The 25,913-nt window shown below is 44.0% G+C and overlaps 2 protein-coding genes across 13 annotated transcripts in view; both read left to right on the top strand.

Moving 5' to 3' along the window:
• tmcc1a (transmembrane and coiled-coil domain family 1a) overlaps positions 1–9,689 on the top strand; it is a 39,779-nt gene extending 30,090 nt beyond the window's left edge. For 11 of the 12 annotated variants that reach the window (XM_038722256.1, XM_038722252.1, XM_038722247.1 and 8 more), the window contains 4 exons: positions 2,907–3,164; positions 3,346–4,037; positions 5,508–5,643; positions 7,260–9,689. In XM_038722256.1, coding sequence (XP_038578184.1) covers positions 2,907–3,164; positions 3,346–4,037; positions 5,508–5,643; positions 7,260–7,574 — 1,401 coding nt within the window. In that variant the 3' untranslated portion in view covers positions 7,575–9,689. Of the gene's footprint in view, positions 1–1,449; positions 1,745–2,906; positions 3,165–3,345; positions 4,038–5,507; positions 5,644–7,259 lie in introns of those variants that run through there. The other variant, XM_038722257.1, reaches the window with a different exon arrangement.
• A 1,919-nt stretch (positions 9,690–11,608) lies between these two features.
• plxnd1 (plexin D1) overlaps positions 11,609–25,913 on the top strand; it is a gene marked incomplete in the record, with an annotated part of 34,836 nt that continues 20,531 nt past the window's right edge. Inside the window, 7 exon segments of the mRNA XM_038722245.1 lie at positions 11,609–13,091; positions 14,819–14,995; positions 17,896–18,027; positions 18,525–18,625; positions 23,638–23,767; positions 25,332–25,509; positions 25,742–25,850. Of these exon segments, the coding sequence (XP_038578173.1) occupies positions 11,880–13,091; positions 14,819–14,995; positions 17,896–18,027; positions 18,525–18,625; positions 23,638–23,767; positions 25,332–25,509; positions 25,742–25,850 (2,039 nt within the window).

Here is a 25,913-nt window from a genome sequence, read left to right as displayed (position 1 = left end):
AGCACAACATGTTTGGCTCTGTTAACCCTGGGAAATTAGCCTAATCCTTCAGCTCACCATCTTTAATTACAAGCATGATTAGTTACAGAAAAAGTTGACCATTTGGGGATGACACTGATCGTACAGACAATTTATTCGGTAACTGGAACTCTTTATCAGCGTTGGTAAAGCTGGGGATGAAGCATTGCTTTGCTATGTGTGGTACCTGTGTGGTATGAGATCATGACTGTGCAGTGAGCGGTCATAGTAGAGCATGTATGAGCTGTCTGTGGAGCTGTAAAAGACGGTACACCCTTGTAAACCACCTTACTGACCAGCTGCGTGTGATTTCTTTTGCTTCCGTAACTGAAGAACTCTGCTGACACTGGATTTTTTTGATCAATGAAAGGGTGTTGATTTGGTACCAGTGTGTGCAGGTCCCTAGGCGCTCTTATCACAATATCTAAAACCTCTATCTACTCTGTACTGCAGTGTGCTCCAGTTCAAAGGGTTCAGCTGACTCGTCCTTTGCCCCCTTTTTCTATATCTTTAGGCAGAGGACGCATATTTGATTATTCAGATAACTGAGTCATCGGCAAGATACGAGCGGACTGTGAGATTGTCACATTTACTCCATGTAATGCTCATATGGATGCAATGGGCAGTTCATTCATGCTCACCCTCATAAAGCTATTAATAATGTTTTGTTTATAGCCAAGAACAGAGCAGGTGCGGCTCTGAAATCTCACTGGCCCAGCAGGCTATTCTAGTTCCTTGATTCATTCATTTGATTGCCTTGGCTGCCCATCAAGAGGATTTAGTAATGATTAGACTTAACTGTACACAACATTTGTTAGGTAAATTGACTTGTGGATGTAGGTCTTGTTCTATTTATCGCTGTTGTACAGTAATCAACAAAATGCAAACCATTCCATTTTAGAGCCAGATGAATAATCTGTATTGTTTCCCAGGACTCTGAAGAATGTTCATTTAACTCTGTGTGTGGGGGGGTGGGGGGGTGTTAAGAGATGTGAGACTGTTTTTTCTTGCCCTCTAGTACTCTTCTCTATCGGCTTTCATTCATTTGTTTGCTGTTAAAAGTGACATAGATTAATGATAATTCCTTGGTAATAATTAGTTGCACTTCTTGTACAACAATGCTGCACTGTGCATACAGTACATAATAACAATCTAACCTCCTAGCTGTATGAAGCTGTAAGTTTATTAAATAACTGTTTATCTTGATATATTTTTTGGAATACCTCTGTTTTAGGCTGCTGTACATTTGTCACACTGCCGTCTGTCCACATACCAATAAAGTTGCATCGGTTAGTAAGCGTTGTGGTAGTATTATTTTAGTCAGTGTTGTTGGTCTGTCAGTGAACCTAATACAGTAAAGAAAAAATAAATACATGAAAAGTCCCTGACTAGGTAGCTATTTCTGCGCTTAGCGAGGATGATTGACGGCTGCCTGCTGTGCTGCTTAGAGGATGATGTCATCCCTCGGGGGTGACAGGACGGACGGAGGGAGGGGGCGGGGCTTCTCCGCACCGCCCAGTTGACAGAGTTTCAGGTGCGCTTCAACTTTCACAACAAGCCCGGCGAGTCGCAGCGATAGGAGGAGAAACTTCAAGGAGTCGGCGCATGGTTTTCACAGGCTAGGGTTTTGCTTTACCAAAGTGTCAGGACAGATGAAAATAAACAGCTCGCCCTCACTTTGTGGACAATGCACTGGGAACAATTTCTCCGTTTAACGAATGGAAAGGTGAGACGATTCTGTTGAGGTCGCTTTTGTGACAAAAGATGTCTTATAAAAGAGAGCTAGTTGATCTCGAGTTTTGGTTTACACCCGGATGTGGTGCGGTTTGTGTTGTTGACTGTGGTGTCTGTCAACAGTTAGTCATGCAGGTGAGCCTCTGGTGTTTTTCGATTTTACCTGTTAGGAGTGACGGTAATGGCAAGCCTATTTAGAGGCTGAGTAATGTGTGAGTGGTGGATGACCAGGTCAATAAATCACGCTTCTTTCCTCTGCTATTCGTTTTTCTGGGTGGCTTCTGAGCCCCCGTGGTGAGCTGTCAGGTTCAGCTGCTTATGTTGTGTCCATGCTCGGTGATGAGAAGAATATTTTGTCCACAATCCCCCACCCCCCGAAGCACACAGCTCCAGCAGTAGCGCAGTGTTCTTCCCCTGAGGTGTTCGAGGAAATGAATCACATCGACTTGCCTGTGATTGAAGGTGCTAGTAAGTTCACCGTCTTGTCATGTCGAGTTTATCTAGTTTTAGGTAAACACAGGAAAAACCCAATTTAGATAGTGTCTTTTTTAGTGTCTATTTTTACACAAATGCTTTGTGTCTTATTGACAAAAACCAGGCATACCTGAAAAAGCAACAGAGGCCAATATTCTTAATCTGCAAAACTGTTGTATACAAAAACCTAATATCCTGCCTGTCTTGTCCTATATCATCGCTCCCTGAACAAACAAAAAATTACATTAGTCTAATTTTCATTCTGTTCTTGCCTGTTTATACAGAGAAAAGGAGACTTGCGGATAGCTCTGGCTACACACCTGAAAGTATTAGGTTTTGTGTAGATGTGCTGACAGTTAAGAAAGTTTTTTCTTCCATTTTCTTTTCTTTGTAAATGTAATGAAAAAAAATGTCTTCCTCTTCAGAGAAACTGACCGCGAGTGGTCTTTTCAACTGACTCAATTTGCCTTCTTTCCAGGCGACTGGCTGCAAAAATGCAGAAGCCTCTGTTTTTAGTGCGTGTCAGCAAAATAACTAAGAACTCTTAATATGCAAGTCACACTTTTTCTTTCCTTCTCTTCCCCTCCTTTTTCTATTTTCCTCTTTATTCCTTAATTTCTCCCCTGACCCTTTACCTTCCCCAAATCTCCCTCTCTTCTTTTCTCAACACCACACTTCAGATCGACCGGCTGGAGGTGAGCGGGCTGGGCCAAACACCCCTGGCTGTTTCATGTGGAGCAGACGGTTCATTCCCAGGAGGTGAGGATGGCACCCCAGACCCTCAGCGCACTAAGCAGGCAATCGCCCAGCTGCAGCAGAAAATCCTCAAGCTCACAGAGCAGATTAAGATCGAGCAGACAGCCAGGGATGACAACGTTGCTGAGTACCTGAAACTGGCTAACAATGCTGACAAACAGCAAAGCACACGCATCAAACAGGTAAAATATAAAACTACTAGTAATGCTGGTAAGGTGATGTGCATTAACACCAAACCTGTTTGTTCAGTTTGTTTGTCCCTAGGGGAGGGAGGGAGCTTACATTATGTATTAAGGTGGAGTGGATTATTACAGTGTAATGTTTATTCCCCTCACTAAAGACAACCTGTTCTGTGGCTGTCAGGTGTTTGAGAAGAAGAACCAGAAGTCAGCGCAGACCATCCAACAGCTGCAAAGGAAACTGGAACACTACCACCGGAAGCTGCGGGAAGTGGAGCACAATGGTATCCCACGCCAGCCCAAGGATGTTCTGCGGGACATGCAGCAGGGCCTTAAGGACGTCGGTGCCAAGGTCACTGGCTTCAGTGAAGGTGTGGTGGACAGCGTGAAGGGAGGCCTCTCCAGCTTCTCCCAGGCCACTCACTCTGCTGCCGGGGCTGTCGTCTCCAAACCCCGGGAGATTGCCTCGCTCTTTCGCAACAAATTTGGCAGCGCTGACAACATCCCCTCACTCAAAGACTCTCTGGACGACCCCTCGGTGGAAGAATGCGTGACAGGGGCTGGTGGCCGTTCACTGGGCCATGCTGGGCATCACCTCCAGCCCAGTCCCAAGTATGGTAGTGAGGACGACTGCTCTAGCGCTACATCAGGCTCAGCAGGGGCCAACAGCACCACGGGGGCCCCTGGAGGTCCCCCCAGTTCTAAGGGCAACACACTGGAGAGGAGCCAGAGCTCCAGCCTGGACATGCTTCTGCAGGAGGTGCAGGAGCTGAGGGAGGGCCAGGCAAGGCTCGAAGAGAGCCTTGATGGCTTGAAGAGCCACTATCAGAGAGACTACACAGTCGTTATGCAAGCACTGCAGGAGGAGCGCTTCAGGTACAGAGAGAAAAGAGAACATACAAGAATGTTTGCATCACACACGCCTGAAGCCTTTCCAATTTAGCACAAGAAATTCCCTAAAAGCCCAACAGCGCATAATCAGGAAGATCTACTATGTTTGGAAATATACTCTTCAAACACATACAGATTATTCATTTCTGTGTGTTGCTATATCATCCCGGGCAACATTCACCCTGTTTATGCTCTGGAGACCTCTTTTATCAAAGCTAACACAGTTGATAAAACAAAACCTTGACCTGGACCTCCTCTCCATAAACACGTAAAGCCTGCATAATGGTGCCACTCATGTACTCGCTCACAAAGCATAAGCACCACTGCCACATGCATTATGGAGATTTTAAGAGTAGTACTATTACAATAACTGTTGCCCAGACAAGTTGCTTTAGCATTTAGACTGAACTGTATATTGGAATGTTAATAGCCTCAGCACTGCATATAGGACAATGTAAGTGTTATTGTTTTAAGACAGCAGTTGACATTTACATTGAGCACTTCACATAAGTGACACATCTCCACACTTCACGTATCCTCTTAAGTGCATAGATCTTTGCCGTTATTTCAGCCCCTATCCCAGCTCCGCATATCTTGTGTCAGATGTCTCCGTGCATCTCTTTTGTTTTGCTCTGTCTGTGGGCAGCTGGCCTTAAAAAACACACCCGCATTCCTCCAGACTGTTCTGACAAGAGGGCACAATGATTAAGAGGGCAGGATAATGGCAAGGAGGGGAGAAATAGTAAGAAGCTTACATGGTGAAAGAAACATTAGCATTTTTCTCCCTAAAATGTCCATGTGAGTCCAGAACGGCCTGTACGAATGACCACTAAGGAGCTCTTTTCAGCCTGCCCGCTGGGAATAATCATTCATATACTAATGATGTTGCTAAATAGCCCCTCAGAGAAACGCCTAAAATGGGAATTTCTTAACAAGGCCTCCAAATAAGGATTATTTTTAATTGTTGATGAATGTAGAGCTGAAACAATTAACCAATCAACATCAATTCACTGGTTTCTGCTCCTCAGATGTGAACACTTGCTGGTTTTCTTACTTCTTTCTTAATATCTTTGCGCTTTGAAGACATCACCTCAGGCTCTAACTAACAAAATTCATTTCCAAAGAAAAAACTTCCACAGGTGCTGTCTCTTGTCCGTTCTTGACCTATGCTGTCCATCCAATTGTATGTGCTTGCCAAAATAAACAGCAGTATAGATCCCTCTCCTCCTGCTGGTTACCTCCCATTGGCCAGTCTCATTCCAATGACTCTGATTGGCCAGTAGGATCAGCAGATGAGTAAGCATGTCCTAATCTTGTCAGAGCAAGTCATCAGTTGAAATTAGGTTCCATGTGGTCAGATGCCTTCACGGTCTGTTTCTGCTAATTCATGCATGTGGTTCTTTGTCTAAGCTAATTATGCCCCAGAATTCTCACACGTGTGTGTTCTTTGTTCAGGTGTGAACGTCTGGAGGAACAGCTGAACGACCTGACAGAACTTCACCAGAATGAGATCCTCAACCTCAAGCAAGAGCTGGCCAGCATGGAGGAAAAGATCGCCTACCAGTCGTATGAGAGAGCCAGAGACATACAGGTCCGTCTGTCAGACTGACGTCCAAGAGCACACCGCCCATGTCAGAAATAAATGGCTGTAAAAAAATCAGCTCAATCGGAATTACATTTTCTCATTCTCTATAAAATTGGCAGCTTTAAAAAATGGCAGTCTGCTGTACAAATGACATGTCAGAAAGGGATGATGAGAAATATTAGAGGACAAAGCAAATTGTTCAATTAAATGGCCAGTTCTGGTTCTTACATCTGACAGGACGAGTCATTGAAAGCCATTGCAAAATACCTGATAAAGACACACAAGTAACATTTTCTATGGCTGCAGCAATGCACTTGCCCAAATTTAGCATTTATTTACTCATGTAGATACTTGAGTTGAAAGTATTATTGTCTTCTGACATTTCACTAAAGCAATAAGCCACTTAATGCAGAATTCAGTGGTCACTTTTTAACTTGTGATTTTTTACTGGCATATATTACAAGAAAAGAAAAAGGGTTAATAATTGTATTATTTTATTAAAACTGAATGCCACGAATTGTTATTGAATGTTTAATGTTATTTTGTGTTTGTCCATTTGTAGTGTATTGATTTTAAAATGCCCTTGTCAGAAGTCTACTTCCTTAATGTCACTTATTGACGTTACTAATCCCTTCTCCCTGGCTGGTCAGCCAACCTGCTCCCAACTTCTTAGGGTGCTCAGCAACTGCTACTGAATTTAACCCGGTGGCTCCTGTTAGGTAGAACAACAACAATGCCGAGACAATTCTATTAACTATTAACTATATTAACTAATGTCAAAACAAGAGTGACAAAATGATAATTCCAATGATAAATATTTAAGTTTGTCATATAAATAATGTCACACGTCGCTGGTTTATATATCTGGTTTTCTGTAAATATTCTTATCATTATATCATAGTGTCTTAGCTATTTGGATGTCTTGCAAGGAAAAAGAACTAAAGAGAGCTCAGCCGCTTTAACCTACTGATGTATTTATTAGTAAGCTTATGTGGGCTGCTCAGACTAGAGGTCATTTTGTCAGTCTTAAATGAACTGAAAGTTTGAGGTGGACACACACCCTCCAACAGTTAAAGGCGTTATCTCATTGTGCATGTGGACGCCTTAAGCAGGAAGGTGAGATAGAGAATCCAGTCTGTCCATCGGCTTTTCTGATTTTTCTAAAGATAAGCATGACCTCTAGATGACCACATTACTCCTGTCCTTTCTTCTTGTCTATGAGGCTTAGGTTTGTGTGTTTTCATGTGTGTGTGTGCTTGCTTGAAGTGTATTCACTGTTCAAGTTGCCCCTTGACTGCATTTCTTTTCCCCGGCAGCAGAGGGCATTAAAGGTCTATGAAATAAACAGTCAGTGTCCTGTAAAATGTAATGCAACAGCTAAAAATTCTACTTTAACAAAGATAGTAATGTCCCGGTTTGATAGATGCTGTCAGATGTTATGGTTTGCAGTGGTGTTGAACTGTCCTGTAATATGCTGGTGGTGCTTCTAATGTTTTGCCCAGCTCATTTAAAAACATGAAAAGGGGTTTCCTTATGTAAAGTGGCCACAGAGTGTATAGTATTTTAGTTGTTAAGTGTTTTCACGTTTGTGCTTTCTTTCCCCCTCTGCGTGTCCTGTGCAGGAGGCGTTGGAGGTGTGTCAGACCAGGATCTCTAAGATGGAGCTCCAGCAGCAACAACAGCAGGTTGTCCAGTTGGAGGGGCTGGAAAATGCCACAGCCCGCACCCTCCTGGGAAAACTTATCAACGTGCTGCTGGCCCTTATGGCTGTCCTTCTGGTCTTTGTCTCAACTGTCGCCAATTGTGTGGTACCTCTGATGAAGACACGCTCGCGCTCGCTCTCCACGCTCCTCTTCATCCTCCTGCTGGCTTTCTTGTGGCGGAACTGGGATGCCCTCTCGGGGTACACACACCGCGTTCTGCAGCCCCCGGGATGACCAGATTGAAACCAGCCCATCTTGTTTTGTTGACACCACGCGATGTAACTGTAGCTGCAGTCGGGCGGGACGTTTAAAAGAGCATGACTGCCGTTAGGGTGGCTGTGTGACCGGGCGCTGAAAGTTCGGCTGGGCCCCTTCGGACACGGCATGGAAGGAAAAAGAGGAAGAAGCAGAATAAAAGTTGAGAACACTCATGATTGTGATTTAGGAAGGACGAGACTGTTTACATTTTTTGAAAATGAACTGCTGCTTTCACAGAATGCAACATTGTACTGTTTGTATCTTTTAGAGTTTAATCAATTCTAATGTATTATTTCTAATAATATTATTTTTATTTTCAATGTTATTTTATTCAGTACCATGTAGCATTATGCTCCTGTCACTCTACATGATGGGGAGTTTAGTCAGGAAAGTGGATTGGCTATTGGCGTGAAAGGCCCAGTCTAATTGCAGGGACGTGCAAATGTGATAATGTGGTGGATTGCCTTTAGGAAGAGAACTCTTACCTAGCTGTGATTGGTAGATCTGAACCATGGATGAAAACCTTCCTGGGAGTTGCTCCTGTCTTGCTGTGATGAAATTTGTTCAGACGGAACATTTTGAAGGACTGACCATGACCTTTTGAGTGTCGTGATGACTAGACTGTTTGTGCTTCCTTACAATTTCTAATAGAAAAGATCACATGCTTTTACTTATTCCTTCTTTTTTTTTTTTTTTTAAGTAAAACAAGAACTGTGTTAAATAGGGGAGATTGACAGTGAAACCTAAAGACATAGTGGGCCGGCTTTAGAGGGAAAAGCTACAACGGGCTGGTCACCATAGAAGCAGCACATAAACACACAGAGAACATCTGGTTATTGTTAAGCGTCTGGCATATTTGCATAACATGTAAGCAATGCTGCATGTTCTCATTAGGAAATATTACATAGGAACCAATTTTGCTTTTAAAAGCAATGACACAAGACTATTGTCAAAGTAAAATCAATTTGCCAGGATAATTGCCTCCCCAGCCCCCCACCCTGCCATATTTGATGTGATCAGGTTTGGAAAAAAGAGACCACTGGTGCTTGTCCAGCTACTTCTCAGCTGTAACAGGAATACTGCTGCTTCATATCTACAGTGCAAGTCGTCTCCACTGCCATGCCAGTCAAAATGCACACTGCCTGTATGTGATAGAGTAACTATTCATCAGACATTCTCCCTTCATATTATCTCTGTACCTGTTCTTCTTTTTCTAAAAGTACACTGTCTTATGGTGTAATCACCTAGTGCCAAATCTTAGTCTACCCAGGGATGCCTGTGCACCCAAAGGGTTCAAGTTGAGAAGGAGAAAAAAAGGGGAGGTTTCGCAGCAGGTCTTGGCTTCTTTTCAGAAATGTCATGAATGCCTTGCCTGGATGTCAAGGATGTATCTTTCTGGGAGACTTTTGCAAGGGAAAAACTTTAAGAGAATTCACAATCTGAACATGAACTTGACTCCGGACCTTCAGTTGTGTTTCTTCACCTTGCTTCCATGAGTACAGTTTTTTGGCTCCGCATTTCTTATACTCTCTCTCTCTCTCTCTCCTTCTCATATAGGACACAAACAGACGACCTCGCACATTAAATAGTTCACCCTGCATTTCAAGCCAAGAAGCTGATTTCCTAACATAAGCAAGATCGTTTGAACCGTACAGATGCACTTTAGCACACTGCTTGATAACACATAGGTCAGGCTGAGACTTGAGAAAGTCTTGATAGAGCCTTCAAAAAGTTGTCACTCTTAGGACAGTAGAGTTGACTCAGGTCAGGATCATTGTCCTCCATGTCTTAAGATAAAACACAGAGAGGAATTCACTTCATTTGTTGGTAAAACATAGCTGAACTTGATTCCTCTCAATTTGACAATGCGATTAAAATGGCAGGAAGTAAGAATTGCAGTATGTAGATTTCTTGACCGGTTTCAGTTTTGCAATGGCAGGCGGTGCTGACAAGTTGGGAGTGAGCTTGCCTTTGACCTTAGCTTGACCTTGCAGTGACACCTATGCTGTATGGCTGTGTGTGCTAAAAAACTCCAGTGCCTTCTGATGTCCTTTTCTAAGTGTGGAATAAATAAAGTGCATTCCTGACATACTGATGAGCCATCGCCATTTCTTAAAAGTGACTTTTAAATTGAATGTCTGTGTGAGTTGTAACAGTCTACTTTGGGGATGTGTATTACTGCAGGATGGACTGACTCTTCACACATGTTCTGGTCCGAATCCCCTTTTAAAAAGTCACCTTGCAGATTTGTCATTTAACCACTAGATGGAGATCTTTTGCCTTGTATGTCCTTAGATGTTCTTTTTTATTTATTTATTTTACCCTCATGGCTGTTTAGTTAAGTGTGAATGGTCTGTTGTGAGCAAGGTGGAGGTCTGAACACAAGGCGGTGTCACTCCTTATCAGGAAGGAAACAGGTTGGGTGGAAGGCCCTTTAACCCCAGTCTTACTGCCAAAGAGTGGGCCACCAGGGATAATATTTTCATTATACACACAGGAGAGACCACGTCTCCCCCACTTTATTCTATCATTCTCTCACTCACTCACTCACTCACTCACACACACACACACACACACACACACACACACACACACACACACATAGCCTACACACATACGCACAGCTTAATTCAGTTGAACGTTGTGTTTGATTGAGCAGCACCAAACCGCAGCACTCAGTCACACCTCGCCGGTGATATCTGATGCTGACAGCTCTGACCCACACCCCCTACGGGACCTCATGTACGCGTCCTTACTGCCTGCTGAGGCTCGCGCTCACACGCACGTGCACAGTGTTGGTGGCTCAGCCATTGTTCTGTGCAGTTGGGGAGGTCATTGCACTATATTTGAGCGCTTTCCTCCTTTTCTACACTGCCAGATTTGATGCATATGGCTGTGCGCCAAAGTAAACACGGGGCCCACTTATCTGCCCTACTGAAAGCTGCAAGTGGTGGCGGAGGGAGCCACGAGAGGCGAGAGTGAGTTTGTCCCCCAGAGGAGTCCACAGTAAATAGGCACAAGCGATTGCGCACGATTTAGCATCAACTTTAATTATTGCATGTATTCAGAGATAACACTTCTCGGGCTCGCCTGCAAACTGATTTATACAGTGTCTGACACATTCGTGGTCGCCTCCCTACTAGGGATCATTCATTTCTATTCAGAGATGTGAACATATGCACACACCATCCAGAGACAAAAATGCTAACCATATTCGTGCATTTTTGAGTGGGGGCGCATGTGTTGTGCTTGAATATTTATGAGGTAAAGCGCACAAGAAAGCTGTGTTGGATAGATGTGAATGTCAAACGCCGGAAAGGTGTGCTGATGTGCCCATCTGGTAGCACTTTCACGGTGCTTACCGTGCCGTATGTGCCCAAAACGGATCCCTCCGGATCTGCAGAACTAATCTGAGAGCCGGGGGATTGGGGAGCACAGGAGGTGGGACGGTGACCCGTCATTAACCTTGAGATGAGCGGAACCACGCAGGGGCGGAGATTCATCAAGTGGCCCATCTTGAAAGGAACAGTGTCATTAACTTCATATGGCAGGATGAACTCACATTAAAGCTTAAATAAGTTGATGTTTAAAAGTAAGTTAATATCAGAACCAGTTTGATCTTGTGGTTGGATCAGAACGAACCGTTTCAAATGTGGCTGGACAAAACGAAACAATGATTATTCAGGAAATATAGCTCTAATAATTTTTAGAGAGAAACATTTAATAATTGTAGACTGTAGAATTGTAGATTGTACAATGATCAATCACAGCAGAGTGGCCTGACAGTGCGCTTTGATTGGGGTTGACGTGAGAGCAGTGCCACTCTTCAGGGTTAATGAGTTGACGCCCCTGTTTCCAGTAAACTCCACATTTGATTTAAAATTGCACTTTATGAATCCTGATTCTTGGATGTCGGACTTACACATGACTCCAGTTTCATCACCTCTCTGCGGACATGGCATTGTCCAGAAATTGCGCATCAACAAATCAACTTGAACTATTTGTCTCTGTTAGGGTATTGTTTAAAGACCATAGAAATCTCAAATTGTGGCTCAGTGTGCCTCGTGAGAGGGGCTGCTGAGCTGCACAGTGGGAAGAGAGGGACAGAGGAGGCAGCCTGAAAAGGAAGCACGACTCGCTTATCGCGTCATTCTGGGTATAGGCGTTTAGCAGGAAACAGCCTTTCCTCTCGGATTGTCGCAGTAGGAACAAACACACAATTTTGTCTTTGCTCAATGCACCCCTCGGCACAGAACACGCGGAAGCCGGTCAGAAGGAAAAATGCCTCCTTCGATAGAGATAGCTGTTCTGCTCCTCGGCGTCTTGGCTTTGGAGACGCGCCGGAGTGCCAGCGCGCTGCACATCCAACAGGCATTCGAGTCCACAAATCAGACTAATAACTTCGTGGTGGACCCGGTGTCCAGAAAGGTCTATCTGGCCACCGTCAACACAGTCTACCAGCTGAACGGGACCTTGAGCGTCGAGGTGGAGAAGAGGACCGGGCCGGTGGAGGACAACCTGTTGTGCCATGCGCCACAGCTGCCCCAGGCTCCGTGCGAGCATCCCAAATCCCTCACTGACAACTACAACAAGCTCCTGAAGCTGGACCGAGAGCAAGGGGTCGTGGTGGTGTGTGGATCAGTGTATCAAGGCTTCTGTGAGCTCCGAAAAATGGAGAATATTTCGGAGATAGCGGTGGAGTTCCCACCGCAGGGCGAGAAGACGGTTTTCCCCAGCATGCTTAACATAGCTGCCAATCACCCAAACGCCTCCACTGTCGGGCTCATCTTCAAGAGCCACGGGGGAAGCACCCGACTTCTTGTCGGGGCCACTTACACAGGGGCTGGTACCCAGTTTTTCCCAAAGAACCACAGCAAGGAGGACCTGCGCTTTGAAAACACCCCGGAGATCGCCATCCGCGCCTTGAACATCAATGATTTATCCCGACTTTTCACCTATGACATTAACCCTTCAGAGGATAACGTATTCAAGATCAAACAAGAGGTTAAAACCAAAAACAAGCTGAACTTCGTCCACGCTTTCATCCAGAAGGCTTATTCCTACATCGCCTTCAATAACGATGCGAAAATGGGCCACAAGGAGAGCCAGCCCAACAGCATCCTCGCCAGGATATGTCTGGATACCGAGAAAAACCGAAAACCCTCCGGGCCAGAGAGCAGGAAGCTCACTGAGTCCTACATCCAGATGCCTCTACAGTGTGGATTTAACGGGAACATTTACAACCGGCTGCTGTCCGTGTACCCCGCGGAGATCCACACAGGCGACGGGACGAGCCTAGAGCCGTACCTGTTTGGAGTGTTCTCCAAGGGGGACAGAAAGTCCGCTCTGTGCGCCTTCAAGTTTGGAGACATCGAGGAGGAGATTCGACAAGGCCGCAGGAACTGCTCCAACTCTCCCAGCAGCGACGTTCAGGTGCTGGACAGCGTTATCCAGGGCTCTGGGGCAGCCTGCATTCAGAAGGGAAACCTAGTGGTAAGGGCTTAGGGATCTCTTTTATTAGCCAACATAAAACATATAAGGTTACAATTGAAATGAGTTTAGTTTGATTGCATTTCATGACATGTGCGGTTTTTGTAGTAATGTGCATTTAATCTGTTGATCTTCGTCTAATGTAGTGTTTTGATGAGGCAGAATAAGCAACATTCATAGAATGGGAACAACAGGCAAATTATTAAACTCATTCGTCTTACTGGAAAAAGATGAAATGCTTTATTATTTTATTACATCACTTATGTTTTGATTTCTTACTTTGCAAACATTGGATTGTAAACGGATATTTCCCCATTGGACAAAGCCTGGAGATGATGAAAATTGGAGCTTTATGTTAAATAATAACCCTTTTTATTACCTCCACCATTACAAAACAGGGTTTTATGCATATAACACACTTGGCCAAAAAATGAAAGCTGTAGGCCCTTACAGTTGTTCTGGCCCTACAAAATAATACAGTCACCCAGGATTGCTGTATCTCTCTAATGAGAGTTTACATTTTTGCTTACAGCAGTTATCATCTTTAGCCCCGAGACTCGTGACCTGGAGAGAGGATCTCACATGTCACGAGTGGAGGTCATGATAGCTGGAAAAATGCTCCAGGGCCACGCTGGGGGTTATGGGAAGGGTGAAATTCTTCTCACATCCAGCAGCTCCCTGTCTTATTTAATGTGAAGAGAGGAAGGGGTTAATAGTTTACTTTGTTTCTTTCTTTTAGTGTGTGTTTCCAACTATAACTCAACCACACATTTGGCACATTTGTAGTGAATGAATATTGAATAAAGAGCGACTTTGTCATGTTGTTGTTCTGAACTACACGCTTTTCACTCCATACAAGCATACCCAACTAAATATTTGCCCCTAAGGAAACACAAGCATTGCACATATTTGCCCCCAGTCCTTTCCCTCAGTGTCTGATAATAAAGGCAGAGAAAGCTTTGTTTCATAGGCATCTCTGTGTAGCGGGTTTGACTGAGAGCTGAGGTCAAAGAAGGCTGTCTGGCAACCACAATACTGTCAGGTCAGGAAGTTGCCCTCCTCACTGGCACTGTCTTGTCGGCTGTGGCCCCCGTGGCCACTCCTCCCATCGCCGTTTTTCTGAGTGCTATCTCAGTTGGTTTAGCGTCCTCTTGCTGTAACACAACCTCACACAGAATAAAGTTAGTCCTTAAGTTTTACATTTGTGTTGCCGTGGCCGTTGAAATGTGATCCTTTTTGTACTCGACAGTTTGAAGGCCGGCAGTGAGGGAAAGCCAGACACAATTTATGATAAGAGAGACGAGGCCGCGAGCAGAAGGGCCCGTGGGAAACGACTCCACAAATATCCACTGTGCTTAATTCTTTCTTTCTTTCTTTTTTTCTTCTCGGTTCTGCGTGCTCCAAAGTATTCAGAGAATTCCCAATAGATCCTGGTGCTCATCCAAGCATGGCACTAATGTTTTATCATTGCCCGCAGAGAATTTGACAAAAGCAGAGTCTTATGAGTGTTGAAGACCCTTGTAAGCCCTTTTTCAAGTATTCACTGAGATGTCTAAAAAGTGATTAAGAAGAATGAGCTGCACCGTTGTGATAGCTACTATCAGCTCTTGTTTTTCCACTTCACTTTCATCATACGTCGCTCCTTTTATGCTATGCCTTTCTAATCTGAACATAACATTCCATGCGAGAGCTGATCAGCATTGATCTCTCTCATTGTATCTGCATTCTAGTTGCAGCCCGAGCAGCTGGACTGCGGTGCGGCCCACCTACAGCATCCTCTTGCTCTACGGAGGCCCCTGAGGGCCATTCCTCTGGTTGAATATACAGCTCTCAGTTCAGTCTCTGTGGATGACGTGCACAATCACACTGTGGTTTTTCTGGGAACCAGTAATGGGCGACTTCGTAAGGTGAGAGACACACACACACACACACACACATAAACACACAAGAAACTTTTTTAACTAACATAACCACTGGCCCACAATTGTAGCATATGGTCACCACTGAATGGAGTTAATATTTTTAATGTGATCAAGCCCTTAAGCTTGGAAACAGTATAGCAGTAACAGTTACATAGGGCTGCTCTGATGTGGCTGCTGAGTCAGTTAACCATATGAAGGTGTTTGATGAAACACTCCGAGCAGCGGCAAGACGAACAGGAATGTGTGCTTTCATCACTAAGTTTCTCAGCACCCCCTCAACACCCTGACTGTGCTCGTCCATGACCCATCATGGCCCATTGAGTAGTCCTAATCACGTGCTCTAATGTTCCTCAGACCTGGTTATTGTCTGAGAGATCACCAGAAAGCCGTTTAACAAGATCGGCTGACGACGTCTGACTCAGTTTGACCTCAGCTTTGGAACATCTGCAGAGGGTCCACCTCGTGAAAACTTTTTCCTGTCTAATTAACAGCATTCCTTAATTCTGATTCAGGCACATTCCTAGTCACCCCTGACTGAGCCGCTAGCTGCTTCTCAGCTGTCTGCGTAAACAACATAAACTCTGAAAGCTTTTTGACCCTATTGTTTTGCATTAAGCTGGTACCTTTTACAACATTAAAACCATTCTGCTGGAGGGTTTTTCATTTAGGGCCTGCTAAGAGAGCACCTTGTTTTTCTCCCCAGATGTAGGCACTGTTTTATCCCCAGCTGAGCTGTGCAGTAATTAGTTTTTGGATGGTTTACCGGATGCACAACATTGGTTGGAATGGTGTAAGCAACTGTGCAGAGTGTGTTTGTGTATGTCTGTTTCCTCACTTGATTGAAGGTTTGATTGTGTTTGTAGGTGTATGACTTTGTCTGTAGGCCAGTGCACGTGGTTTAGTGATATCATGTGTTTACCCAGATGCATGCATATCCTGTGATTATGTGTTATATATGTGTGTGTTCTTTCACCATGTGAGCCAACCTTGTTATATAGGGAGCATAGTATTTCTGTGACCTTGGGTAACAACAGGCTCCGTGCTTTTTAGCTTTATATGTCTTTTATTGTTTGTGTATGTATCTGTGTGTGGCAGCGTCTGTCTGCGTGTGTCTTTCTGTGTGTGTGCCCTGAGGACAGAACTGTTACAGAGGTTAATGGTGCTGTTAGTGTGTGTAATGTGATTCTGACTGTGAGTTTGGCTCAGACTAAACACAGGGGAACAGTGGTTGAGATTAAGTTAGGCCTCTTTTACTGTCTTTGAGAGAGCCCTCAGTGAAGTAATTTGTAATTACATGCATTTTTTAATGAAGTCTACCTCTGCCCATTACAGCTGACTTCCATTTTCTGCCTCTCCCAGTGTCCGCCTTTATCTCACCCACTCTCGTCCAATTTTACTCCCTCAGTCAGTCCACCCCTCCACTTCTCAGTTCATCGCTTCATTGTCCCCTCTCTCTGTTCCTCTCTTACCTCATCTGAAATATAAAAGACTCTTTGATTCATTTTGCAAACAAACAGACTTTATCTCTGGTTCTCGCTCTCCTGCCCCACCTCCATCTGTCTTTATTCTTTCTCCTTTACACCCAGGTACACGTCCACACAAGCACACACACACACACACACACACACATAGAGAATGAGCACACACGGCAGCTGAGCACTCCTTGGTTGAATAGGGTCTTTCATCTGCAGGCAGATAGACAGAGAATAGAGTCAGAGCGACCTGCCAGTACAGCAGGTGTTTTGTTGGTTGACCTGGTGGTGCACTGTGCCACAGCTCTCCTCACTGCTCCTCTATCTGCTCCTATTCTGTTCCATGTCCAGGTGTGTGGGCTGCTGTTTACTCACTCCTCACTTTGTCACTCTGCGGATGTGTTTGAAGTCGCAGCGGTGTGGGGTGAAGACATGGCACAGCTGCTTACTATATCGAAGGAAGAAGAGGTTGTGTGTATGTGTGTGTGCATAGATGGGTAGGTGGTGTTATAAAAATGACAGTGGAGGTTGAGATAATGCCTCTCGTCGCAGGTTAATCCAATGGTTTACTAAGCTTCTGTCTGCTCTGGTTTAACATTAACCAACATATCTCAGTGGGTGGTGATGGGTTTTGTGTGTGTGCATGTGAGAGGGTGTTTGTGTGTTCAGCGGATGAAGAAGTGACACAGCTCGTGCTTGTCACCAGATGCCGGTCAGTTTGCCAGTTCCTCTGTATGGCAGGATGTCTCCATTGAAGGGAGACCCGACAAATCGCAGAAATAAGAGCTTTCACTGTCTGCGTGACAGGAAGTCTCACTTTGTTTTTCTACGCAGCTCTGTGTGTTTGTGTGTGAGTGTGTGTGTGTCTCTGTGTGCGTATGTTTGTGCGTACGTGAGAACATGTCGCCCATTTCATTATCTTGAGCTGTAGGAAGGCCAGTGTGTAGATAGATCACTTCTCTACAAAACAAGATTAGGCACACAGCTTGAACAAAGGACCTCCTAAAATATATTTGAGCGTCTTTATAAAAATATAGATAAAGATACATTTAACTAAATCTGGCGGCTATTTTTTGTTGCATACATTAATTTCATGAACAACAAGTTTTTGGTGCTGCCTTGTGGATCTCAGGCAGGTTCAGAGGAGCTAAAGCTTCATATAAATACATTTATTTATCTTGTTAAAACACGTAAGTGCTATGAAGCAGTAAAATGCTTCTTGTAAAAGTGTTGCTGAGCAAAACCATTAATTTACCCTGAATTTGCACCAACTGAGCTGCTTGATCAACAGAAAAAGGCTGTGGTCACAATTCTCACTCTTTGAGGAGTTACTTGAGAAAATAAGTAATTGGATTATTCTGCACTTGTCCCAAACTGCGATCCAACCTGTGTCCTCTGTGCTCTTTTTCACAGCTGACCCTCTTGGCGAACATGACCCTGGCCAATCAGTGGACACTGAAGCTGCCAGCCAGCGAAGCGGTCCACCACATCATGACCTTCGACCCCAACGATAGCAACTTCCTTTATCTCATGACCTCTCGCCATGTAAGAATGCGGCTGCCTGCGAGGCTCTGGTCTCAAGACGTTTGTCGATTCTCTCCGAACCTCTGTCACTGATTTATTCATGTCGGCATGAAGAAGAATCGTAATAGCAACAATCAGACCTCGTTTCGCATCCAGTGAATCAGCGCGCACAACCACATTTAGCAGTTATAAGCAGTATATAAAGATTAAGTGGTTTATAACACACTACAATGTAGTTGTAAGCAAGTGAGTGTTTATTAATGTATGTGTCATCCGCTATAATTGCCCCTCTGGGGACAATAGAGATTGTAAAAGACAAAATCTTCATAGATGAAGTTATAATTGTTGACAAACACTGATGAACACTTGTGGATGGTACATAAATGTCATATCTGCTTACCAGGGAATGTTCCAGTTCTGCGTGAACTTTGAAAAGCAGCTGTTTTCATAGGATAAACGTGTGTAAAAAGTAAAATTCAGTGTATGTGTGTGTTTTCTGTCTGTGCTGTGGTGTGCAGATGCTCAGGGTGAAAGTGGCAGACTGTGACCAGTGGAGGAGCTGCAGTGACTGTCTGGGAGCAGGCGACGCCCACTGTGGCTGGTGTACTCTGGAGAACCGGTAAGAAACACACACACACACACACACACACACACCCACTTTGTTTGTGCCTCTCTGTCTATAGCTCCTCCATCTATAACAGATTTGTTCTCTCTCCCTCTCGGCCCTCTCCTCTGATGCCGTAATACATATAATTGAATCAAATTATCATATGCTTTGGTGTCCGACACATGACAAATGCTTTGTGACGTAATCTGGTGAGAAAATGTGGAATTGTCTGCTGTCTCTACTGTCTGTGTTTAAGCAGTGATCCATCGGCAGTGTGTTTATACAAGTGATTGGTTTAAGTTAACGCTCATTTTCAAGCTGTAAAAGATCAGATTGATGGCATAACAAAATGATTTGAGCTTGTCCCTTTGGTACATTTAGCATTTGAATCAATAAAACCACGGAGACTCGTTTGCTGGTTTTCATCATGCTCGTTCTCAATTTCGAAATGTCACCCGGCTGAATGAGCCTTGGCTGCAACAGAGTGCGTTTTTGGGGTTGGAAGGCTGTTGTTGGATTGTGCAGAATTGATTTGCTTTTCATTAAGCTTCAGACTGGGGAGACACATAATTGTTTGGAGCGGTCCCCTGGTTCTTTGGTAGTTTGGGGAGGGAGTGACAGGCTGGGAGCGCCCAGTGAGGAGTGACTTGGCTTAAGTGTTACTGGGAGCGAGAGACAGTACACTGTGATTAATGTGGCCCTGTCAGGACTGGCTCTCTGGCTCTGTGGAGGGAGGGAGAACATGTGTGGTGTTGAGCTGTGTTTGTTTGTGTGCTGCTGTCTGTGTGTGTGCATGTGTGAGTCGGTTGGTTGCTTGGTGATTAAAGCAGATCAGACGAGATAGTGAATTTTGTGATGAGTTGTGCTGCAGCTCTGGAGGCTCTGGCATTGCCAGGGGCCATTCAGAGTTGGAAGAGTGGAACTGATGAGAGTTGTGTGTGTGTGTGTGTGTGCGTGGACAGACTGTCTCGCTGTCATCTCCCTGTCTCCTCTACTTATTTATCTATCTGTCGTGTCTTTATCCTAGCTTCTTTCTCGCTTCACTGCTTTTTTTACCCCCATGATTCTCTCTCTCTCCCTCTCTTCAGCTTCCCTTTCCCCCCTTTCTTGCCCTCGTATTTTCCAGTAGCTTTGAGAATTTAGCTATCCCTCTCTCAACCTCCGTCTCTGTCTCACTAGTCCTCGCCTCCTCCTCCTCCAGTGCCCTTGTCCTCCTCTCTATCCCTCTACAAAGGAGCGTTGATTGTGATGATGGTGGTGGGAGGGAGAGTGCACACTGGTTCTTTTGACAAGGAAATGTCAAAGTGTTTGAGCCTGTGCGTAAGTGTCAGCGTGTGTGTGTGTGTGTGTGTGTCGCTGTCTGGTCTTCGGAGGCCAGGGAGCTGATGTCATGAGCGTGTGTGTGTGTGTGTGTGTGTGTTTGATGCACTGTTTGGTCAGTCACGCTAGCCGCTGGGCTGTCGCTGTGGCCTCAGAGCCCTGGGGATCAGGGGGGTTGATGTGTGGGGGTGGATGTTCTCCTCCATCACCCCGCTGTCTAATACAACTACAGACACTGAGTAGAGGAGAAAAAACGGACCACTAGAGAACTATCTTACAATCTGTGAAGCCACCGCTGTCTCTGTGGGTGTCTGTTTGATTTTATGCATGGCTCTGACGTCTCTCAGCACGTCTGCATGTACAGCGAGCATGAAAAACATGTCTGTTGGCTTGTTGGAGTCAGCATTGTTTTCTAAAAAAGAGAGAGACAGTTTCTCTGCCAGAGTTAAAGCTTAGTCCTTGATCACTCAAGTTGGAGCTGGTTTAATCTGCCACATGTCACGAGAAAGCACTTAAATATCTTTATTTGAATCAAATTATGCGTCATTGTGCAGTCTTTGCTATTCACAAATTATCATGCTTATCTGCATGTGCTTGTCTCACAGTGACTTTGTGCGTGTCTGTGTGTGTGTGCAGTTAGAAACTCATATGTTCTCCTGCTGTTTAACAGTCTCACTGGTTTCCCACCTTATCCAACGCACAGACACTTGGGAGGTGGTGAGTTTTCTCAGGTCATATTTTTGCTGCATATGTTGACTCTGTTTATTTTAAGTAGCTGCTTGAAAAGCTTTTAAAGTCAGCATGCTGTTGTGAGGCAGGGGAGGAGTATGGGTGTGTGTGTCTAGTCTACTGTATGTTTATTGTATGTATATTAGTTGCCTTTTACAGAAGAGAGAAGTGCTTTGAATTTATTTTTTCACTCCGCTGCACTTGATCAAATTGTTCTTTGAATTCGCAGGCAAGAATAGAATAGGGAAATAGAGAAAAGATATCATGATGTGAGTGACTTGGTGAGCTTGTTAGCCAGTTGTTACAAATAACACATTGTTTGTTGACGTCCATCTGAGAATGCATGTCTTTTTTTCTTTTGAGATTGTAAGATTAAGTTTCCTGGATGTCTGCTTCAGTTCAGAGGCATCTATGAGGTATTGGATAAAGATTAAATCGGGAGTTTACTTGATAATCTAAATATATTCTTACAGACGGAAAACAAGGAGGGCACATTTGACCCATTGTAACCCAAGAGGAAGGTGTTGTTTTACTCCATGATTTCAAAATGAAATGTAAATAAATCATGGTTAGCTGTCACAAATGCTTGTATTTATAGTCTAAAACGTAGGGCTGGGATCCTGAACCTCAATTCTCTTTGAGTGCTGACTGAACTGTGCCTATAGAATGAAGTATCAAAAACAGGCAAGTGCCAGAAGTTAGTATTGAATGCTTTGTCAGGTCTTGTTTAATACAGTTTTTGGTCAGGTGTCCCGATTTAAAGCAACATGCTGTGATTTGGCTCCCATACCGTTACAGTAATTCACCGCTGTCATGAAGCTCTCGCCAGCCTCTTGCTTGGTCACTCCATTTCTCCTCTTCCTAGCTTCCTCTGTCAATGTCCTCTTCTGTGTCTTTGATTCTGCTATTAGCTAACGTTACGTCAATAGATGTTGCTGAGCCGGGTTATGTTGCCAGGGTTATGATCCAACATGACATCGGCGCCGCTCTCCACCAGCTCTTTGTGAGAAAAGTTACATAATGTTGCTTGTTCGCTGGCCGCTAGCTATAAATCTGGTGTTGATGTTAGCAAACTTAATAGATAAAACACTTGGACATAGGTAACATTACTGTAAGTGCTCTTCTGTCTGTTGCGGTCTAGCTTTGTTGGCTAGCTTGCCACCTGGTTTCATGCTCGGTCACTCTCGCTTTTTCTCTTCCTCGATTGCTATTATTATTTTAAGATAAATTTAATACATAATGTTGCATGTCATGTCTTTGCTAATTTTATACATTTATGTATATATATATATATATATTTTGCCAAAGTTCTTGTTTGAGAGGTGTGGCATGTTTTGTTAATGAACAAAAATGGGTTTACTGTAGAAGACAACAAGACAGAGTCTACAGCCTTGCTAGCAGCTCAGTGAGGCTGCGGGCTGCACAACTAATTGCTAACATCTTAGGCCTACATGCTGATGTTTGGCAGGTAACTAATGTTGACCATGTTCACGACCTTAGGCTTGTAGCATTGTCATAAATTTGCAGATATTTGGTAAACCAAAGTGTTGGACAAAGTCTTTACTTGATGATGATGCTTGGATTAAAAAAAGTCATTCATCCTCTGGAGACCATGATTGAACCGACCAGCTGACAAGTGTTCATATTCCTCAAAGTAAGATATCACCAAAAAGGATACATTTGGGATCTGGACATAATCTCGGGTATTATACTGACAACTGCGTCAAAAATGTTCAAGCAATACCCAAATACTCAAAGAACAACTTTCAAAATGAAAATTATTGAATCAATAACTAAACAAGTGATACATTTCCTGTGTATTTGTCATTTGCTGAGAGTGTGTCCAGAGTTTATGAGTTTGTTTGTGTCTAGGGGATTTTTGTGTGGCTACCAGAGCCACTCAGTTCTATTTTTAGTTCAGCAGCTGACCTCATGGCCCTTCACAGTCCCACAGTGCCAATGGGACTGAGAATCTGGACATTCACTGTCCGGACTCACACTTACAGCCATGCGGGCACACAGACACACACTTTATTTTAAACAGCTATGGAAGTGTGAGAGGGAAGTGAGATGTGCCAAACTCATTATGTGGCATGTTAGGATGTTGCTAAATGGGGCCTCTTTGGTTTCTCCTTACTCTGAGGTCACTTTGTCCTTCCAATCTGCACTGCAGATGAACTGAGCTCGGTGCCAACGGCCAGTGAAGTTCATTAGTGAAGCAGAAGTCAGAGCGTGAGGCCACCTTGCTTGTTGAATGCCCTCTTACAATTCATCTGTCCTAGACCTTCATTGTACTCACAAATGGGAACATGCACACTGTGAGCTCTATGCATGTCCACATGAACACACACAAGTCCATGGATGCGTTGTTGGTCCACACAGATTAAGAATCAGTAATATTTTTATTCAACTATCTGCCACTGGCCCCTGATCTTAGTGACTGCAGGATGGGTTGCCATAGCAATGTGTGTGACCTGGAGTCAAGTAGTCTCTTGTGTTGAGCTGGATAAACTGACAGCTGAGGTCTGAATGTGACATTAGGAGACCAGAGCACCTCATAAATGTGTGGGAAGCAGACCATAAAACCCAACGGTAAGAATTCATCAAGTCCTGGAATGAAATGGAGACACGAAGATTCATCCTCTCCTCACAAAGCATAAAATGTTGACCTTAAAGCTCCGCATTCACACACACCAGTTTGGTAGTCGAGTGACCGATTGGGTCTCGATTACCAGCTGTAGCACTGACAAGCCATTGCAACATATGAGATGATCCCATTTTGATATGGGACATGATGACGGAAATCTAACCCCAGAATGTTAGGCCAACATTTCAGCTGCAGCCAAGTTTTCTGTGCTAACTAGGGAATTTGTTTTGTCATGTCATCACACCCCAGTGTCTTTGTGTTTAATCTGACCTGCACCTAAATATGATATGATTACTGTACCAATATTTCTGTCTGTCACTTTTTCCAGCTGTACCATCCAGAAGGAGTGTGCTCAGGGGCTGTTGGCACGCTCCTGGATCCGCATTGGTGAAGGCCTGCAGCAGTGTCCATCCATGACCCTGACACCCTCAGAGATTAGCGTCTCTGCAGACATCAAGGTATCATTAACTCCCTCCATGTTATTGTTGTCCATCACAACCTTTTCGCAAGTCAAATAGACACTAGTGTTGCTCTTCGTTAAGTTATGGTTGTAATGGGGGCAGTGTATTTAAAGCTGTTGTCTCATGACCACCTTCGTACCCTGACACCTCTCACTATTATTACACACACTATTATCATTACACTACTGTCAATTATTATAGGGCTGAGCAATGGAAACAAACAATGGATCGAAACATTAGCTCAATCGCAATCTGGCCAAGTGCAATGTTCAAATCGCAGGATTTTTTTGATAAAGGTAGAATATATGACAAGATACCATTATAAATAAAGCATTGTGCTGCATTCCTTCACCACCCTAACCTCCTCTTTAATTAGATTTTTATCAACATCTTAAAACATTGTGGAAACATATAGCAACAAAACTATTATTATCAAGAACATCCTGCATGATTCCAATCCGCTTTACATGAGTTTCGGCTGTGCAAATAAAGGAATGCAGGTTGGTGGACAAACAAAAAGACACACAGGCTCTCCTGCCACACTGAAAATGAACCTTGGACTAGGTTAAGCTGCATCATAGCTGCTTGATTTGGATGATGAGCTTTGCCTGTAAAAAACTGTGATCTTTTACACTTTACCTATAAGTTTTATTGTACGGATTTGGGACATAGAGAAACTGTCAAATATTGAGTGCTACATAACACCACCAGTCTTATTTTAATCAAATTACAGAAGGATAATATAATCTGGCAAAAAAAGGGCCTGCATCATACTTGGGGTATGATATGTAAACGGTTGTTTTTCATTTCCAGTCAGTATCATGTAATAGAAGCATAAAACAAATATGACACTTAGAATGTATTTGACCTTTAATTACAGCTCGTAATGAGACGAGGCTGAGAGACGACAGGTCATTAATTGGTTCATTAATTGTGGATATTTGCTTGTTATGTAGGTCAGTTTGGCTGGGCTGTAATAGATATACCAGCTGCCTGATCCACAGGCATCCTTAAGAGGAACAGGAAGCTCAGCTCAAGGTTGTCTTCCCAAACAGGAAGCAGCAGGCAGGAAGTCAAGGCCTTAGTCAGGAAATGATCAATTCCATTGAACAATAGCATATTTTTAAGGCAAGTTCGTATCTGCTGAATATGTGATGTTGCTCTTCCTCTCTGCCTAACCATCTTTGTCTTCCTGCCCCCCCACCCCCCTACTTTTTTCTCACATTGAAATCATTTAACTGAAATTCAGTCATGTCAGTTAGGTGCTATGTTTCTCATTATATGTCTGTCATACTTAATCACATAGCCAGATTTAGATGTGAATGTAGCACTGTGCCATCTGTTTCTTCATTGCACATTAGTTTCTCTATTTCTCTGCCTGAATTCCTGAACAAACTTGAAGTAATGCCAGCACCATTTGCCCCGTACCAAAGACTAACTGTAGATACACTAGATTTGAAAATATGCGTGTGGGCGTGCAGAATTGAATTTATTTGTAATTATTTTCTAATAAGATGAGCAGTTATTCACATTTATGCTCTTATATCTGTTATGCTCGCAGGATGTCGGCATTCTGATAAATGGTAGTGTTCCTGATCTGGTTGGCTCCCGGGTGGAGTGTGAATATGGGCCGGGTGTTTCTACAGCTGCCACCGTGCACCTGGACTATGGTCTCACTCTGATCCAGACCTGTCCCCTGCTTCCTCGACAAAACTACCAACCCATCCTCCCTGGCACAGGTGAGCCTGAGCACAGGCAATGCTGCCAGTCATGAATCTCATCATCTCAATAAAAGTACAGTTCCTGTACGTGGTTAGAACAAACGGAATATCCTTTCTCACCCTTCAAAATGCAGCAATGTCAGTGTAGCATGAGGATGTCCTGTGTCTACTTTGTGTTATGACAGTGATACCAATCTCGAATGCTTGACACATGCATGTGAATGTTGTTTACATGCCTTTGTTTCTCCAGATCACCTGACTGTTTCTGTGGCGATAAAAGTGAATGGCACATCTGTGGTATCTGGGAGCTTCATCATCTATGACTGCGAGAGGACTGGAGCAATACACCCCAAGACACCGTGAGTCACACATTATTGTTGTCACCACTGTTTATCTCAAATTTTTGTCAGGGCTGATGATGC

This window comes from Micropterus salmoides, unplaced genomic scaffold (genome assembly GCF_014851395.1).
Source record: "Micropterus salmoides isolate LMB-PRFRI ecotype aquatic unplaced genomic scaffold, ASM1485139v1 Ms_hic_scaffold_16, whole genome shotgun sequence".
NCBI classification, from domain to species: Eukaryota; Metazoa; Chordata; class Actinopteri; order Centrarchiformes; family Centrarchidae; genus Micropterus; species Micropterus salmoides.
This window is presented reverse-complemented; position numbering and strand designations above follow the sequence as displayed.